At 33.4% G+C, this 18,176-nt stretch overlaps 1 protein-coding gene and 2 long non-coding RNA genes across 3 annotated transcripts; 1 reads left to right on the top strand and 2 right to left on the bottom strand.

Annotated features, from left to right (window-relative positions):
* The first annotated feature begins 1,182 nt into the window (after window positions 1-1,182).
* LOC132618281 (uncharacterized) lies at window positions 1,183-4,684 on the top strand. Its single transcript, XR_009574045.1, has 3 exons — window positions 1,183-1,730; window positions 3,854-3,892; window positions 4,312-4,684. It is a non-coding gene; the product is annotated as an uncharacterized LOC132618281 (long non-coding RNA).
* Window positions 4,685-5,108: 424 nt separating this feature from the next.
* On the bottom strand, window positions 5,109-6,837 carry LOC132618037 (uncharacterized). The gene is made up of 4 exons (XR_009573925.1): window positions 6,419-6,837; window positions 6,248-6,286; window positions 5,682-5,813; window positions 5,109-5,587 (listed from the first exon to the last, which is right to left on the bottom strand). It is a non-coding gene; the product is annotated as an uncharacterized LOC132618037 (long non-coding RNA).
* A 2,983-nt stretch (window positions 6,838-9,820) lies between these two features.
* LOC132617964 (probable calcium-binding protein CML41) lies at window positions 9,821-12,537 on the bottom strand. The gene is made up of 2 exons (XM_060333028.1): window positions 12,228-12,537; window positions 9,821-10,230 (listed from the first exon to the last, which is right to left on the bottom strand). The coding sequence occupies exons 1-2, from the start codon at window positions 12,436-12,438 to the stop codon at window positions 9,857-9,859; spliced, it is 585 nt and encodes a 194-aa protein (XP_060189011.1). The 5' UTR covers window positions 12,439-12,537; the 3' UTR covers window positions 9,821-9,856.
* Between the last annotated feature and the right edge of the window lie 5,639 nt (window positions 12,538-18,176).

The following is an 18,176-nucleotide window of genomic DNA, read 5'->3' as shown; positions in this document are numbered from 1 at the left end:
GGCGAAAAATCGCACCTAACACGTGGACTAACATGTAATCGACACGTGTCAGTTTACACAATGACGTACAGAGATCTGATGATAATGCCGAGCAAAGCATATATGGAGAGGTAGCAGATATCAAATACTTAGTCAATGAAAAGAACATCAACAGAAACAACATACAAAGACCCTCTTGATTGCGCATTAAATAGAGTTAATGCAGTAACGGAAAAACGGTTTCTAACGGCCAGAATCAATGAATTAAATGAAAATCATTAATTCAACAATTAATGATTGTCGTTACATACACAACGGGAAAAGCACTAAATAGGATCATATACCTATAAATAAGACTTTCACTTGTATATCTAAGCAACCAATACTGACTGAAAATTAGGCGATTATTGATTATTCTCCGCTTATTATCATTATCATTATTCTTTTATCACCAAGTTCTTGTTCATTCTGGGGAACGGAGAAATCCATCACTGTTGTTCATCTACAATTGATATAAGTTTACTTTTTCCTTTTATTTACTTATTCTTTATTAACCTTTAAATAACTTGCATGTGTTAATTCTAACATCTGTATCAAATTACTACCGAATGTGATTAATCTTAGAACAAATTCAACTATTTGGGTAAAATATGAATTTTGACTCAAACAGATTCCTCATAGAAATGCTGTAATCTCATTGCTTAAAACTCCCAAAAACTTGAAAAATAATGGTTGATTCTCGAAAAAAATTGACGATTAACTACACGGCCTTTACTGTGATCGTGGCAAGCCGTGCGTGATCACGTTGAACAACTAGGTTGTGGTACTTTGGCTTGGGTGCGGCGGTTGGGACACGATCGTACATCAATAGCTCACCACTCATCGCGATCGCGCTGCACTTGAGATTTGCCTCTGTTCGCAATTGTTAGTGGTGATCGTTATCCAAAATTCAATCGAGCTCCTCAGGTCTCAATCCAAACCACCGAAACAAGTTCCAAATGGTACACATAACTTGTACAAAGTTTCTAAACATTAAGTGGGTCATAAGTACTCAAAACGAAGAATTGAATTGTGGCAAAAATAGATCATGACATTGATCAACCAACTTCCACTTACTTCATGTGCCACAGCCCACAGTTGCTATGACGACATGATGATATCCATCATCGTAGTACATAAAGTACTCAGCACCAACAACTACGTGCAGAGAAAGAAGAACAAAGCGTTGAATTGACTGATAGGTACAATTTTTTTTTTTTTTTAACTTAAATTATATCTTCAGTACATACGTTTAACAAATTTAAAGACAAAGCTCACCTGGGTCTTCACTATTGCCACACAGTATAGCAATTTACGCTACATAGATATTGCCACACAGTATAGTAATTTATGCTACATAGATCACCTTTCTAGCCAAACAACTTTTGCTTTCATTGTCTCATTACTTTACTTTACTACTATATAGAAATGAGACTTTAGGGTGTACGAACATAACAAAGATTAGTTGTACAGAAAGTAAAGCGGATAGTACTATAAACGTGGGCCCTCTCTTAATGGTGATTAATTATTTTGGTTGTTCTCCTATAAGGCTATAATCCTATAACACTAACACATGTATTATCTCTTAAAACACGTGTACTTTCAAATGTTGCTCTTCTTTCCCTTTCATTTTACCCACCGGTTGCTTCGCTTCTCATCTCTGCAGCTAGAAGTGCTTCCTCTCGTGCTCTCTTATAGCTTCTAAATACCAGGTATGACTTTGATTTAAAATCGACATGTTCTGATACTTTTCTTCTTTTTTCTTTGTTTATCACGTTTGGGATTTTCTTGCATGCAATATCTGACTTATTATGAATTTTCTTACATTTCTCTTTCTAAATGCTTGTAGTATCTGTGATGCCATAAAGTGCTTGATAAAATTTCCATTTGGAAAAGGTTACCTATATCTAAATCTGCATTATTCTCATTTTATTGGGTCAATTTGAAAAGGCGAAAGTCATCTCTTATGAAAGTCATTGCACTGTGAGAATATGATTGTTGGAAAGAATCGGAGAAAGCTTGACCTTTTAAGTTCTATTATTGGGCATTGATGTGCCGATCAGTTTTAAAAGTTGAGTGAAACTATTGAGTATAGGAAGATAAATTGAGAACACAGGCTTAGAAGGGAGATAATAAAATTATTTACAAGAAAGTGCTTCAATAACATTGAACAATTCGGGTGCAAGTGCCTCGATTATGGATTGACATGGACAAAATTGAAAGCCTGATAGCCAATTACAACTTCATTATGATTTAATTAAATTAATATTTTACTTTATCAATCCTATTCGCATGATTCATTTACTTTATAGCATATTCATACACCTTTTTCTTCTCATTTCATCTTTCAGGACATTGAATATACGACAAAGTGGTCCGTCCTTTGAAAGTTGAATTTGTTTTAAAACTATGATTTGTATGTCCTTAAAGTGAGAGTGATGTTCATGTTGATATAGGGGAGTCTTGATGATTTTGCACTAAAGTAAATATAAAACCTCTCATTTGGCAGCATATCTGAGTTGTGGCATAAGCAAATAAATTAGGGATAAGACATCATTACCCCCCTCACCTAGTAGCGTTTTTGCTACGACACACCTTACCTAATGTTTGGTCCTATCACCCCCTAAACTATTTAAAACCGTAATTTTTTACTCCCTAAACGCTGATGCCCACTCTCATATGGGAGAGTGACATACACTCTCCTTGCCACATGTACATTTATTTATTTTATTTTTAAAACAAAAAAATTCAGCTTACGTGTCAATTTTCAAGAATAAAAAAATAAAAATTGATTTTTCTTTTTCTAAATTTATTTTTAAAACCCGTTTTTAAAAAAAAAAAAAATGAAAACGCGAATTAAAAACTGAATTTTCTTTAAAAAAATTATTTTTCAAACCCGTTTTTTTTTTTTTTTTTTTAAAAAACAAACTGAAATAGCAAATTAAAAAACTGATTTTTCTTTTAAAAATTTTATTTTTAAAACCCGTTTTTTTTTAAAAAAAATAATAATAACTGAAAACGCGAATTAAAAAACTGAATTTTCTTTAAAAAAATAAATTTAAAACCCTTTTTTTAAAAATAAAAATTTGAAAATTTGATTTTTTTTTTTAAAACCCATATGTTTTTTTTTTTTAAAACAAAACTAAAAACATGAATTTTTTTTTTAAATATGGAAAAATGGATTTGTTAAAAATATGGAAAGCTTGATTATTTTTTTAAAATGTCTTAAAAGATCTTGATTTTCACGATTTCATTTTCTTAAGACACTTTTATTTTTCAAACGGAAAAGGGCCAAAATTACCCCTGAACTTTGAAAAATAGTTCATACATGCCCTTCGTTATACTTTAGGGCCAATTATACCCTTACCGTTATACTTTGGGCCAAATATACCCTTGAGTATAACGGCGTGCCACGTGTCAAAATCTCAGTGGCCAACTTATTTTCCCTCTTTTATTTTTCATCCGGATGCCTACTCCTTCAGATTCGACCCAATTAATTTATTACCCAACCTGTAAAATAACATATCATACCCAAATAAGCCAAACCTAACCCGTATAACATATCTATAACGCCTCTCTCTCTCTCTCTAAAAAAAAAAACGCAGATCGTCTTTGATGAGTACCCTTTTGCTTATACGCAGATCGTCTTTGATGAGTACCCTTTTGCTTATTTTGTGATTTACTGTTTTTCTTATAGAAAATGGTAATGCAATTGTGATTTAGTGGGTTTTATTGTTACCTTTTTGCTTGGTGATTTAGTGGTTTTTCTCCATACCCCTTTGCTTATTTTGTGATTTGGATTCTGAGTTTTCATATTTTTTGTTTTGGGATGCAGATCGTCTTCAAATGGGTGGAGTAGTTTCCACTATTCCAAGTAGGTTCTCTTCTTTATTTCCTTTTTTTTTTTTTTGTTTCAATATTTTAGTGAAGTGAATAATTACTTGTGTGTTGAAAAACAAAATGATTACTTGTGTCGCTCTTCCTCTAGATTTATTTGTTCCCTTTGTTAAATCTTACCTGGAAATGGAAGCTGCAATACTTATGCTCTGTCTTTAAATCTATTTTTTAAATCTGTTTTAAATCTGTTTTTTTATCTGTTTTTAAATCTGTTTTTTAAATCTGTCTTTTTTTTAAATCTGTTTTGTAAATCTGTTTTTTTAAATCTGTTTTGTAAATCTGTTTTTTTTTTTAAATTTGTTTTTAAAATCTGTTTTTTTATCTTTTTTGTAGATCTGTTTTTTTTAAATCTGTGTAAATATTGAGCATTATTTTTTTTTTAAATCTGATTTTCAGTGAACCTGCTGCAAAGAACCTTCCAGTCTCATTAACAAGCTTAACTTGGCAAGGGAATGATGCAGTTACTACCAGTCAGTTGGAGGCTACAGCTCAAGAGAGGATTGGGAAGTTGAATCCAAGAAGGGGACCTAACAATTGATTTAGCTTTATGAAATGTTATTGTTTTTTGTGAATTATGGTGATGCATTTACTGCTTAAGACAATACTCTTAATTTGCTAATTATGTAATGGTCAAACTAAATGGATGCCACATTATGACTTGGGATGTATTAGTTTTTGGGGTTATAGTGTGGCATCCATACAACTATTGGCTTATTTTGTGTTGTGGTTGACAGTTTCTTTAGCATATTTATGGTGTTTGAAATGTCCAGTTGTTTTGTCGAATTGAATTATGTTTAGTTTGACTGAAATGTGTATGAAGTGTAGTGAATTGAGATGTGCAGAAAGTGTTCACTAAAAACTGAATTGTCTTTGATATTTTCTAAGTAGGTGATTTTCTTTTCCAGTTTGGAACATTCGAGTCAAGGAAACATGGTAGTATCAGTACTTCTGAAAAGATGAAATGCTCTTTGAGACTGCTGCAGGAATGATGAATTTCAAACCAATCATTTTAGCATGGACTTTACTATACCAATATCATTCACTCTTTATCAAGTCCAACAATCAGCAAATATGTTCTAAGTACCTGCAAACATTTTAGAATCTAATATAAATGAAAAAATGGACTAACTAGCTTACATATCAAGACTATACCTTTGTTACACAGAAAGATTAATAGCCCCATGAGTCCAACAGAGAGAAAAAATGAATTTCTTATTAGCAACACTAAATTAGCAAATTTACACATACAATAACAACAACAAACTAGCTTACATATCAAGACTTCAACTCCTAAACAAACACTTCTACTCCTACACATGTCATCTACCAAAACAAGCCTTTCACTTCTATTACTAGACCAAGCATAATTCATCCCAAATTAGCGACAAAAAAATCCAACTAATACGGACAATGAAATCATAAACAACATTTTCAACTTCAACATCTTCTCTTCCAATTCCCTTGATTTTCTCACTTGAGAGTTATTTATAGCCTCCAAGTTATGCACCTTTTTCTTCAAGTTTTCTCTTTCGAGCTTAATCGCATTCAACGACTCTCTTAAATTGTCCATCTTCACCGTAGCCACTTTCAATTTACCCTTCACATCACTTATTTCCAATAAAGCATTGTCTATAAAATTATCTTGCCACTCCCAAAAACCACAATTTTCAGCCTGTCCAAACCAATAAAATACGAAAAAATGATCAACACTTTAATGAAACAACAAAAATAAGACTCTAGACAAATAATTCAATAATAACACTTACCTTAAGTTTAGGAGACTTATAGAATATCCTACCAGGATTTGAAGGTATTTTCGAAGTGAAACAATGAGCAATTTCACCACAGTGACACTTCTTCGTTGAATTACAACTAATTTCGGACATTGTAAGACTTCACTGAAAATCAGATTTAAAAAAAAAAAAAAGCTCCATATTTACACAGATTTAAAAAAAAAAACAGATCTACAAAAAAGATAAAAAAAACAGATTTTAAAAACAGATTTAAAAAAAAACAGATTTACAAAACAGATTTAAAAACAGATACAAAACAGATTTAAAAAAAAAACAGATTTACAAAACAGATTTAAAAACAGATAAAAAAACAGATTTAAAAAAACAGATTTAAAAAAAAAAAACAGATTTAAAAAATAGATTTAAAGACAGAGCATAAGTATTGCAGCTTCCATTTCCAGGTAAGATTTAACAAAGGGAACAAATAAATCTAGAGGAAGAGTGACACAAGTAATCATTTTGTTTTTCAACACACAAGTAATTATTCACTTCACTAAAATATTGAAACAAAAAAAAAGGAAATAAAGAAGAGAACCTACTTGGAATAGTGGAAACTACTTCACCCATTTGAAGACGATCTGCATCCCAAAACAAAAAATATAAAAACTCAGAATCCAATTCACAAAATAAGCAAAGGGGTATGCAGAAAAACCACTAAATCACCAAGAAAAAAGGTAACAATAAAACCCACTAAATCACAATTCCATTACCATTTTCTATAAGAAAAACAGTAAATCACAAAATAAGCAAAAGGATACTCATCAAAGACGATCTGCGTATAAGCAAAAGGGTACTCATCAAAGACGATCTGCGTTTTTTTTTTTTTAGAGAGAGAGAGAGAGGTGTTATAGATATGTTATACGGGTTAGGTTTGGCTTATTTGGGTATGATATGTTATTTTACGGGTTGGGTAATAAATTAATTGGGTCGGATCTGAAGGAGTAGGCATCCGGATGAAAAATAAAAGAGGGAAAATAAGTTGGCCACTGAGATTTTGACACGTGGCACGCCGTTATACTCAAGGGTATATTTGGCCCAAAGTATAACGGTAAGGGTATAATTGGCCCTAAAGTATAACGAAGGGCATGAATGAACTATTTTTCAAAGTTCAGGGGTAATTTTGGCCCTTTTCCGTTTTTCAAATAAAATCTGGAAAAAGTGTTTTTCTTGTCAAAATTTGAAAAAAAAAAAAACTGATTTTTTATAAAATTTTGGAAAAAATAATTATTTTTTTAAAATGTGGAAAACCCGTTTTTAAAACTACATTTATTTTCATATTTAAAAAAAAAATACAGTTTTTTAAGAAAAAAATTAAGTTTTCCCGTTTTTTATGTTTCTCACTCTCTCAAAGAGAGTGAAATACACTCTCCTTGCCACGTCAGCGTTTAGGGGGTAAAATATTACGGTTTTAAATAGTTTAGGGGGGTGATAGGACCAAACATTAGGTAAGGTGTGTCGTAGCAAAAACGATACTAGATGAGGGGGGTAATGATACCTTATCCAAATAAATTATGTTGTCTTGTGCCCTAATCCAACTGTGTTTTCATTAGCTTCATGTCCCTAATTCAACTGTGCATTCGTTAGCTTCATTGGCCTTGAAGAATTCCTTTTTTCATCCCTACACCAAAGCATATCAGAGAAATCATAAAAGTATTTAAGGCATTAGCCCCCCTATGCTACCTAGATCCTTCAATTGCTTACTTGTGTCGAACGGATATGGTACTTCATGCGGTTTTTCTAAATCTAAAACCCAGTAGAAAACTACATGTACCCATAGGGGTAGCTATTAACACTCTTAATCAAATATTTTTCAGTAATACTCTTAGAGTATCTGCTTCTAATGCCCACAACTTAAGAAAAATGACAAAAGAACACTATTTTTTTTTTTCAGTGGGGAAGAGAAGATTTTATTGAGACTAGATATGGACAGTGCAATTTGACAGAGTTTCACGTGGTGGGAGTAGAGGAATCACAGACAATTGCAGAGATAGCACGAGGAAAAGAGGACGAACATGTGGTCTCTACTTTCACATTAAAGTGAAACCTTCTTAATACGTGTCTTGGGTTGGAAAAGTTTATCTTATTAACAGTTTTAAATCACGTTGTAATTATAAGGAAAACCGTTTATACGTCTTTCCACTTATTAAATATGTTCAAAGTTGTTCCCATGAGCTTCCAACATCAGTAGTTCATGATTCTTCTGTCTGTGGCTTAACATTTAAGGAAAGTTTAATTTGTGACAAGATACTAAGTTGTCAAGACTATATCTTTTATGTTATACAGGGGTCAAATTAACTGATTCCTTCCCTCTTTGATAGTTTGATGTCATATAGGCTTTACACGCATAGCTTTGCTTTTGGTGCTGGGATCAAGCTTTTGGTTGGATTGTGATTGTGTTATATAAACTTATTTTCATAGTTAATATACTTACAAAAAAAATTCTACCATTGCTTGCCAGAATTTTAATAATCATCTAAACTGTATCTTGTAGTTGGAAGCTGCTTACGTGCGAAAATGATCAGAAAAGAAACAAAGGCTTTTGAGGTTTGTTCACTCTTATATACATTTCTTTTAGATGTTTATGATTAGTTCATTTGCTTCTTTGTACTTTTTAGTATTTGATATGCTTTCAGAAAGTAGTCTTGATACTAATTTTTTTTTTTTTTTTTTTTTTTTTTTTTTTTTTTTATAGTAGCGAAGAAGAATAAACTGCACGTATAATTGAAAGAGTTTGCTTGAGTACTTCACTGTGAATTATTATGCTTTGAGGTTTTGCTTGTGTTTGAGTCTCATTTTAGTAAAGTTTCAGTAAACTGAAGAGTTTAACCTCTTAGAACTTGATAGTTTTTTTTAGACTTGAAGCTTGAACTTGGCTTTCCTTTTAAGAAATGGGAAACAACACAGGTTGCCTAGAAAAACTTTACAAAGGCAGCTAACAGGAAGACCACAAAATAATTTCATTGTTGCATCTTTTAATCTATTTTTTATTTTGAGCTATGTACGCTTATATTTGTCTTTCCCATTTTTGAAGAAACTAAATTTCATGCCTTGGATGTTTTTGAGCTACATCGTAACCTAATAATACAATTTATAATTGCAGGTTACTCTGTCCATCGTTGAAGTTCTTTCACCCTCAAATGCTTTCATCACATGTATTTGAGATTACAAACGGAAGATAATCTCAGATAAATTTAAAACAAATTTGTATCAGCGTTAGAAGATTAGATTAGTTTCTTAACACTCAGGTTTGTGTAACTATAACTATAGTCATGATACATAGAATATACTTTTGTATATGTTGCTAACTTGCTATAATACATGACAGATGGTATTTGTACACAACTTCTTTTACTAGAATACTTTAGCTAAGCAAGAAAATCATGTTGGGCCCGTGCACCGCACTGGCTTGCCTTGCTAGTTAATAGAAAAGAAATTCTTATCTTCCATTGGTACATCAAACAAGAACAAGAAAAACATAACGGAATCTTCTAATTCATCCATAGATGTTCAGAAAATAATATTCTGAAGGATTAAAAACAATATGTTACAAGACTACATGAATTATACAAAGAACAATTAATTACAGACATGCAGAGGAGAAAATTAATTAACCTTCGGCTAGTTGAGATTTCCATTACTGTTTGGTCTCAGCCACTCAATATCATGTTTTTTTTTCCCTTTCTTACTTTCACGTAAATTTATTTTTGGTTTAATACATTTATAGCCCCTCAAATTTGTCATCAAATTATATCTAGACACTTGAACTACGACTTGTTTCAATTGAACACCTCAAAAATGATTAATATTCTATTAGACACTTCGAGTTCAAATTTTGGAAAATCTTTTTTGCGTGAGTTATCAAGCACCTATTACGTAGCTAAGCTAACCATGTAAAATATGTCACCTACTATAATTATGCAAATGCCTATAATTAAAGGAAGCGGCATATTTTAAGTAGTTAACTTATCAACATAATTGGAGCTTAAAAATACCCGCACAAGCTTTTCCAGAATTTGAGCTTGAAGTGTCTAAACGAAACAGGTTATCATGTATTAAGTTGTTTTATCGAAATATGTCGTAATTTGAGTGTCTAAATAATATTTGGTGACAAATTTAATGGGCAATCGATGTATACGGCCTTAAATTAATTAAGCCGTCATCATTTGGCAAAATTCTTGATAATCAAGTTCCCCGTTACCATCAATGTCATAGACTTCAATCATGGTGACACATTCATCATAAGACTTTGGATCTCCTAAACGACTCAAAACTCTTTGCAAACTTTTAGGTGTAATCCGACCACAACCTTTTTCAAGTTCATACATCTCAAAGGCTGACTTTAAGGATTCATCCTCTTCAGTACTTCCTTCTTTTTGCACCAAAAGTTTCTTAAAATCTTCAAAATCTATATAACCGTCACCGTCAGTATCGAGTTCGTCTATAATTTCTTGAGCATCTTCATGTGACATATGTTCTCCTATTGATCCAAAATATGCTCTTAGCTCGAAAGCCGATATTTTACCTGTTAGAAATGTAACAATAAAATAAATTAGAATCAGTAAAAAACTACGGCAATCTTTTTTATATATGCTGCACATAGTGACATGGCGACATATAATCAAGGATGGTCAGTTATGTTAGGGACAGTGACGGATTTAGGATTTTAAGGTCGTGGGTGCTGACTTCCTGTTAATGTAAAGTTATCTACCGATCATAAAATATAAGAACAAAACTATTTGAACACAATAATTAAAAGAAAATTAATGAAAAAAACATAAAAATAATACTCTCTCCGGATCAAAAAAAGTGTCCACTTATCAAATCAAAAAAGAATTAAATTTTTTTTCCAGCTTTGCCCCTATTAAGTTTTATATGATCAAATCCCAATGTCTATTTAATTAGGGGTAGTTTAGTCAAATTACCTATTTTTGTCTAAGAGTTAGTATTTTTTTAAGAGGTGTGCAAATGGCTAAGTGAACTCTTTTTTTTATCTGCAGGGAGTAAGTTAAAAACTAAACGAAAAAGTGAACAAAGAAAGTAAAAAAAAAAAGGAAGAAGAAGAAGAAGAGTAGATATAATTCTAAACAAGCTGTAGGGAGAAAAAGAAGGGAAAGTTAAGTAATAAAAAGAGAACTGGAGATCTTAAACTTGTGTCACCTGGATTCGAACCGTGACCTTCGCCAACCCTGCCCCTTCAACTCCAGCTCTCAACCAAAGCACCCACCCTGGCTTTTGGTTGATGGGTGCTATCTAGAGCTCATTTGGATTGGCTTATAAGTGGTCAAATCAGCTCATAAGCTGTTTTTTGATTTTTTAAGTGTTTGGCAAAGCAGCTTATAAGCTAAAAAAGTGCTTAGAATAAGTCTCAAAAAAAAAATTGGGGTGACTCAACTTATTTTTTTGGGTTTATAAGCTGTTTTTTTGTCAAACCAGCTTATAAGCCACTTTTGTTAAGCTAAGCCAAACGGGCTCTTAGTATATATATCCAAATTTGAAGAAATTTCTATATAAAAACATATAGTCCGCGTCCGGGTTAATGGGTGCTCGAGCACCCGGAACACTACATGTGGGTCCGCCCCTGGTTAGGGATAAGGATAACTAATGTGTACCCCCTCCTTTACCTGCCTTTGATTTACATACGTTAGGTGAAAAAGAATAGAAATGGTAGGAGTCCTTACTAGATTACTCAGTCTAATTCAAATTCCTTGTAGATTATCATATGTGCACGGTTGTTTTGTATAAATAGGAGAAGTGTGGAACATACATATACAATGAGGCTGTCACGAGCCGAATTCGGACCTAATCAGAACTGATATTCGTTGCCTTAACTGAGCGTACCTTCTAAACTCTTATTTCTGTTTTATCGTGCAAGTCAAATTAAACCATCTCAAATAAAAGAAATTCACTTTCTTTACTAGAAATAAGCTTATTCTAAAATATTCCACATAATTCAAACTTCTGAAATAAAATATCTCCGTCTAAGGACTCCTACTAGTCCTATCCTTTTTCACCTAACGTAGAAAATCAAATGCAGGTACAGGAGGGTCCCTAACAAGTTGAACATCCTTTGTCAGAAAATTATATTGTGTGTATAAAAAATCCAATCAGGTATATAGATAAAAAATTACTATTTGTACACACATATATGTGTGTGTAAATTTGAACACCATTAAGGAAATTCCTTACTTCACCACCGACGGCAAATTTTTCATAGCCATTTCCTTAGGAATTTCTATATTGTAGAGTGAAACGTAACAAATAGAATAAAGTAGAACTAAGAAAAGGTTTTGAGGCATGAAACCAAACTTAAAGAGATATTACTCGTATATTGATTGAAGAAATATATACAAATCTCTTCATGATGCGAGAAAACCTACACATGTATACTGCACATTTTTCATAACCAGAAAGGAATATACGAACAGACATTTCATTTCATACACATGTCAGTTCTATTCAAAATCTAAATTTAATAAATTAGACGTATATTGCAGATATGCAAACTACATTAAAAATTACCATCGTTATCGCTATCAAAATGGCGGAACACTTCTTTAAACTCGTCTTCTCTTGATGAATTTCGTCGTGATATATTTGGTGATGATTTTGGAGTAGTTCTTGGAGAACTTTGGCTTGAATTTGAGTACTTTGATCTAAACCGAGGTAAGATTACCCTAAGGTTTTTATGTGAAGAGACACTAAAAGATTTTGGCAGCCTAATAGATTCCATGAATAAAAGGATATTGACAGTTTTAATTATTAATATGTGGACTCTCAAGCCAAACTAGAAGTATTTAATTTGGTTTTCTGCTTCCTAGCTTGTTGTGATTTGTGACAATTTATATAGACCAGAAAATGTATTGAGATGTGAACTACACCACTACAAGTTGAAAAGTCACTTGTGTAATGTACTTACTATGAAAGTTCCAATCAGATTTCAAAATTGTTTAGCGTCGGTTTGTTTTGTTGTACAGTATAATTTACTAATAAAAAATATGGAAAAAATTACATGGTAAGTGGAGCAACAATGCTATCAAAATTGACCCATTTTTTTAATTCTTACAAAAAATGACCCAATTTTTTTTTTTCTCTCTCTCCCTCCCTCTCTGCCTTTTTATATGTATGTATATGTTAGTATAAGTGTCTGTATATGTTTGTATATGTCTGTATATGTTTGTATCTTTTAGGATATTTTTTGTAATGTAAGTTTTGGACTATTTTTTGCAATTTAAGTGACCAACTTGTATATTTCTGAAATTTTCCCAAAAATATATGTATTTTTTTGTGCATGATGGAATGTCGAGTAATAATATGTTCGAAACCACACGAATAAGAGTAAATAAAAACAAAACGATCCTTAAAGTAAATAATAATCCACGCATAACAACCTCAACATGTTTATCCACCGCGTAACAGTATTCACTATATGAATAATTCTCGAAGTATAATCTATAATAAGTGAACCAAACAACCACTTGAGTAGTGGAGGATCTAGAGTTATATCTAGGCTTAGAGGAACCCAATAACCTTTGTTCAAACATTCTATATGTATTAAAATATATATTAAGCTAGTTATTATTTTATATTAACTTGAAGTTATTATACGAATTCATAAACTTTAAATTCTTGATCTATCTCTGCTCTTGAGGTCTTGAAATTGACTCTTCGAAGTGTCTTCATTTTTAAGATCAATTGGTGAGTAAAATGCTCGGTTATTTCGCTAAAAGGAAAAGGAAAAGATATTTAAAAAGGAGAAAAAAGTAGATGATGTTAAGTAATGTCTCAACTCCCAAGGAAAGTGGGCTGTGGAATTTTCTGAGAAATTGAAAGGCATGATAAAGGAGGAGACAATACTAGAAATAATATTGACGAAGAGGAAATTGCATAGGAAGCTTCCTTTGGGCCACTAAGAATTGACCTTGCACTGCTCTCTTTGTTGGTATGCTACGTACAAATGTACCAACCCTGCTAAAAATAATGAATCGGATGTGGATTCAGAATTTAAAGTTTATAATGAATTCAGGATTTCAGTCCTTTTAAGTCACTGAGTTCCAGATTAATAATTTATATGTATTTGAATGAATTTCTTAAGACAAATACAGTATTTGAATCAAGGCGACTGAGTTTGACTGAACTCATACCTTTATCTGTAGCTCCGCCGCCCCGACAATGTACTACTCCTAATAAACAGCTTATCTGGTAAAATCATAAGAAAAATGTTTTCCTGTTCTTTAACTTGCCATTAGCATCGAAGAACATGTATATATTAAGACGTATTTTTGACTTGTTAGATATCATGAGCTGGCGCAAACGCAAGAAAATGACTTCTTGAGTAATTATCTTAGATAGCCTCATACATTTATGTAAAGCTTCACAGGTTTCATTGCTTTCAGAATGAATGGTTTGTTGCCTAACGTGATAGTGGTTGAAGCCAACACGTTATAACATATTGTACGGCGAGTCATCAAGGACTTCGTCTGCTCTGATATCATACTAAAAGCCTGTTTGGCCAAGCTTATTTTTCCCCCAAAAGTATAAAAAAATTTCAATAAGTGCTTATTTGAAAAAAAATGAGGTGTTTGGCCAAGCTTTTGGGAGAAAATAAGTGCTTTTGGGGAGTAGCAGAAGCAGTTTTTCAGAAGCTAAAAAAAACAGTTTTTGCCCGAAAGCACTTTTTTGAAAAGTACTTTTGAGAAAAATACAAATAAAAGCACTTTTTAAAAGCTTGGTCAAACACTAATGAATGCTCAAAAGTATTTTTTTAATTAATTGGTCAAACACAAACTGTTTTTCGCTAAAAGTGCTTTTTTGAAAAGTACTTTTAAAAAAAATACTTTTTAAAATAAGCAAATTTTAAAAGTTTGGCCAAACAGGCTATAAATTATGCAAAATAATATTACATGTAGTAATTAATTTAAGCTATTATAAATATCGAACAGTTTAAAATAATATAAATATGACACTTTGATTTATTGATATAGAATATACAAAAATGCATATATACTGAATAGTTTAAAGTGCTATCATAAAAGAAATTTCTAGGAAAGGAATAAAACAAGAGAAGGTTACGATAGACATGCATGGAGCACGGGAATATAGACATGACAAAATTCTAGTGGACAACTTGAAATGAATTGATTAGATTTAAATGGAAAAACATACTTTTCTTTAAGAATTTTAAGTAGATATGCTTCAAACAAAAACTTTCACTTTGTATCAATTAGCATTGGGCTTTTTGCTACACCCATATATATCTGTCGGTTAAAAAGGATTCTTGTTATTCGCTTCCGAGGTTACAGTCTATGGTGATTCATTAACTTCCATAGACCATAGTATTTAATAATTCATTCTTGGTTAGTGGAAAGTGGTTGGTACTTGGTAGTTAGTGGTCGTTTGGTTTGAGGTCAAAATAGTCCCAGGATTACAATCCCGGGACTAATTTATACCATCTGTTGGTATTATTTTATACCATTTGAAAGATGGTATAAAATAATACCAGTATAAGTGGGTTAAGAAGGTATAAGTTGAGTTATTCCAGCACTAATTTTTATACCACGTTTGGTACAAGGTATAAAATAATCTCGGGATAAATCTATACCTTATACCAAACGTGTTATAAAAATTAGTACCGGTATAGAATTATTCCTCTTCATTTTTCATTGTCTCCATTTCACCGAGTTCTTACTTAAAAATGTATCTCATGTAAAAATTAATAATTTAAATTTAATGAGTTAAAGTTAGGCCTTAATCATATTAAGATAACAGATATATTATATATTTGCTCCATAATATATGGCAATCCTACAATTCTAGCTATTAAACTTATTGTTGTTATAGTTCCATTTACATTTGTTAAAATATTAAAAAATCTGATTGCTACATTATGTATCATACCTGCACGACTGCAAAAAAGAAATACAAATTCTAGTATATTATTTTTAAGCGGGAGATCCAAAGGCCAATAACAATGTGATATTCCATAGATAAACAAGAAATCGAAGTCTCTCTTTTTATTTATGATGTACAGGCTTGAATTCACCTTCACTTTAGGAAATGATTTATTTCTCTTCAAAGTAGGTGTTCGCTCCGCAAAACGAACAGGTCGAGATGCAACGTCAATCACATTGGGTGAGGCCATTCTCCCAGAGTAGAGTTTGAAGCTAGGATCAGAACTTTAGACGGGGGCCTCTGTCAGTAAAGCTGAAGCAGTCTCATTAATCCACCATCGACATACTACTAAAGAGAACGGCTAATCCAACTACAGAACTGATACAAAAACATAAACATAAAAAATACTGCACAGAAGGCTGTTAGGTGTGGAATTGGCCAAACAAGTCAATTCTTTTGTTCACATAGTCGTGATGTAAGCGCTTACCTCATAATAGTTGTGATGTAAGCGCTTACCTCATCATAGGAAATTCATTCCTATAAATAGGTAGCTTATGGTTCATTTGTAAGATATCATTAAGATCATTTGCTATACACATCCCAAGAGAGAAAAAATCTAAGAGAAATACTCTTAGTGAAAGGCCTAAGTAAGAGAAGGTCTTTGAGAGAATTTTCTGTGGTAAAATTCTTGAGTGTAATTGGGATTGGGGTTGTGAGGTTGAGTGTTGTAAACACTTGTAATATTTCTTCTTTAATAAGATCTGCAGCAGCAACGTGGACGTAGCTCTCACATTGAGGGTGAACCACTATAAATCTGTGTGTGCTATTTATTCTTCGCTTACATCACGGCGTAAGTGGGTTCTGTCTAAGGAGGTTGGTATTTAAGTGGTCCAGCTGTGACCCTCCAATCTTTCCTGGGAACCTGCTTACAAAGGTCGGATTTGGGATTTAAATCCTAACAACTGGTATCAGAGCAACAGGTTGTGTTGTGATTTAGAAACGATGGGAGGCGAAGATGGTACGACGCACGGCATCGGTAAATTCGATGGTACAAATTTTGCGTTCTGGAGAATGCAAATTGAAGATTATTTATATGGCAGAAAGCTTCATGAACCTCTGAGTCCGAAACCAGAGGAGATGAAGCAAGCAGATTGGGATCTCCTCGACAGACAAGTTCTGGGAGTCATTCGACTGACGCTGTCGAAGAACGTTGCTCACAACGTGGCAAAGGAGAAGACCACCGCAGATATGATGAAGGTATTGTCTGACATGTATGAGAAACCTTCGGCAAATAATAAGGTATTTCTCATGAAGAAACTATTTCATCTAAAGATGATGGAAAATGCTCATGTTGCTGCACACATAAATGAATTCAATACCATTGTAAATCAATTGTCATCGGTAAAAATTGATTTCGATGATGAAGTACAAGCTCTAATTTTGTTGGCATCCCTACCAAATAGTTGGGAGCCAATGAGAGCAGCGGTTAGTAATTCTGTCGGCAGTGACAAACTAAAGTTCAACGATGTTAGGGATCGTATCCTTGCTGAGGAGGTGCGCAGGACAGATTCGGGAGAGGCATCGACGAGTTCTGCTTTTAATGTTGAAAACAGAAGCAGAAATTATGACAGAAACTACAACCGAAATAGGGGCAGATCGAAGTCAAGGAATGGCAGGGGTCAATCCAGACCAGGACGAACACATGAGTGTTGGAACTGTGGAAAACCAGGTCACTTCAAGAAGAACTGCAGGGCGCCAAAGAAGGAGGACAACAAGGGGGCTGGAATCAACGCTGCTACGGAAGACATTGGCGATGCGTTGTTGCTATCGGTTGACAGCCCGATAGACTCTTGGGTGCTTGACTCAGGAGCGTCCTTTCATACCACCCCACAACATGATATAATGACAAACTACGTGGCTGGGAATCTCGGCAAAGTTTATTTAGCCGATGGAGAGCCGCTAGACGTTGTTGGCACGGGAGACATTAATTTGAAGATGTCAAATGGATCCTCGTGGAAGATTACAAAAGTTAGACATGTTCCAAAGCTGATGCGAAACCTGATTTCAGTAGGTCAGCTTGATGATGAGGGATATGATCTCAACTTTGGTAATGGGTCTTGGAAGGTGGCGAAAGGTGCTATGGTAGTTGGCCGAGGAAAGAAGATTGGCACTCTCTACATGACGGATAGCTGTCGTGATATTGTTGCTGTGGTTGACAACACAAAGAAGACAGATTTGTGGCATTGTCAGCTTGGGCATATCAGCCAGAAGGGGATGAAGCTGTTGGTGACAAATGGCTTAATTCCGGAGCTGAAGACGGTGGACCTTCATACGTGTGAGAGCTGCATTCTCGGAAAACAAAAACGAGTAAGCTTCTCAAGTGCAGGCAGAGAGTTGAAGGTCGAAAAACTGGAATTGGTGCACACATACGTGTGGGGACCTACCACTGTACCCTCCCTTGGAGGATCACACTACTACGTGACCTTCATTGATGATTCAACCAGGAAGGTATGGGTTTATTTTATGAAAAATAAATCCGATGTGTTTAGTGTATTCAAAAGATGGAAAGCCATGGTCGAG

This window comes from Lycium barbarum, chromosome 11 (genome assembly GCF_019175385.1).
Source record: "Lycium barbarum isolate Lr01 chromosome 11, ASM1917538v2, whole genome shotgun sequence".
Taxonomy (NCBI): Eukaryota; Viridiplantae; Streptophyta; class Magnoliopsida; order Solanales; family Solanaceae; genus Lycium; species Lycium barbarum.
Note: the sequence above shows the minus strand (reverse complement) of the source record. Positions and strands in the feature narration are given on the sequence as shown.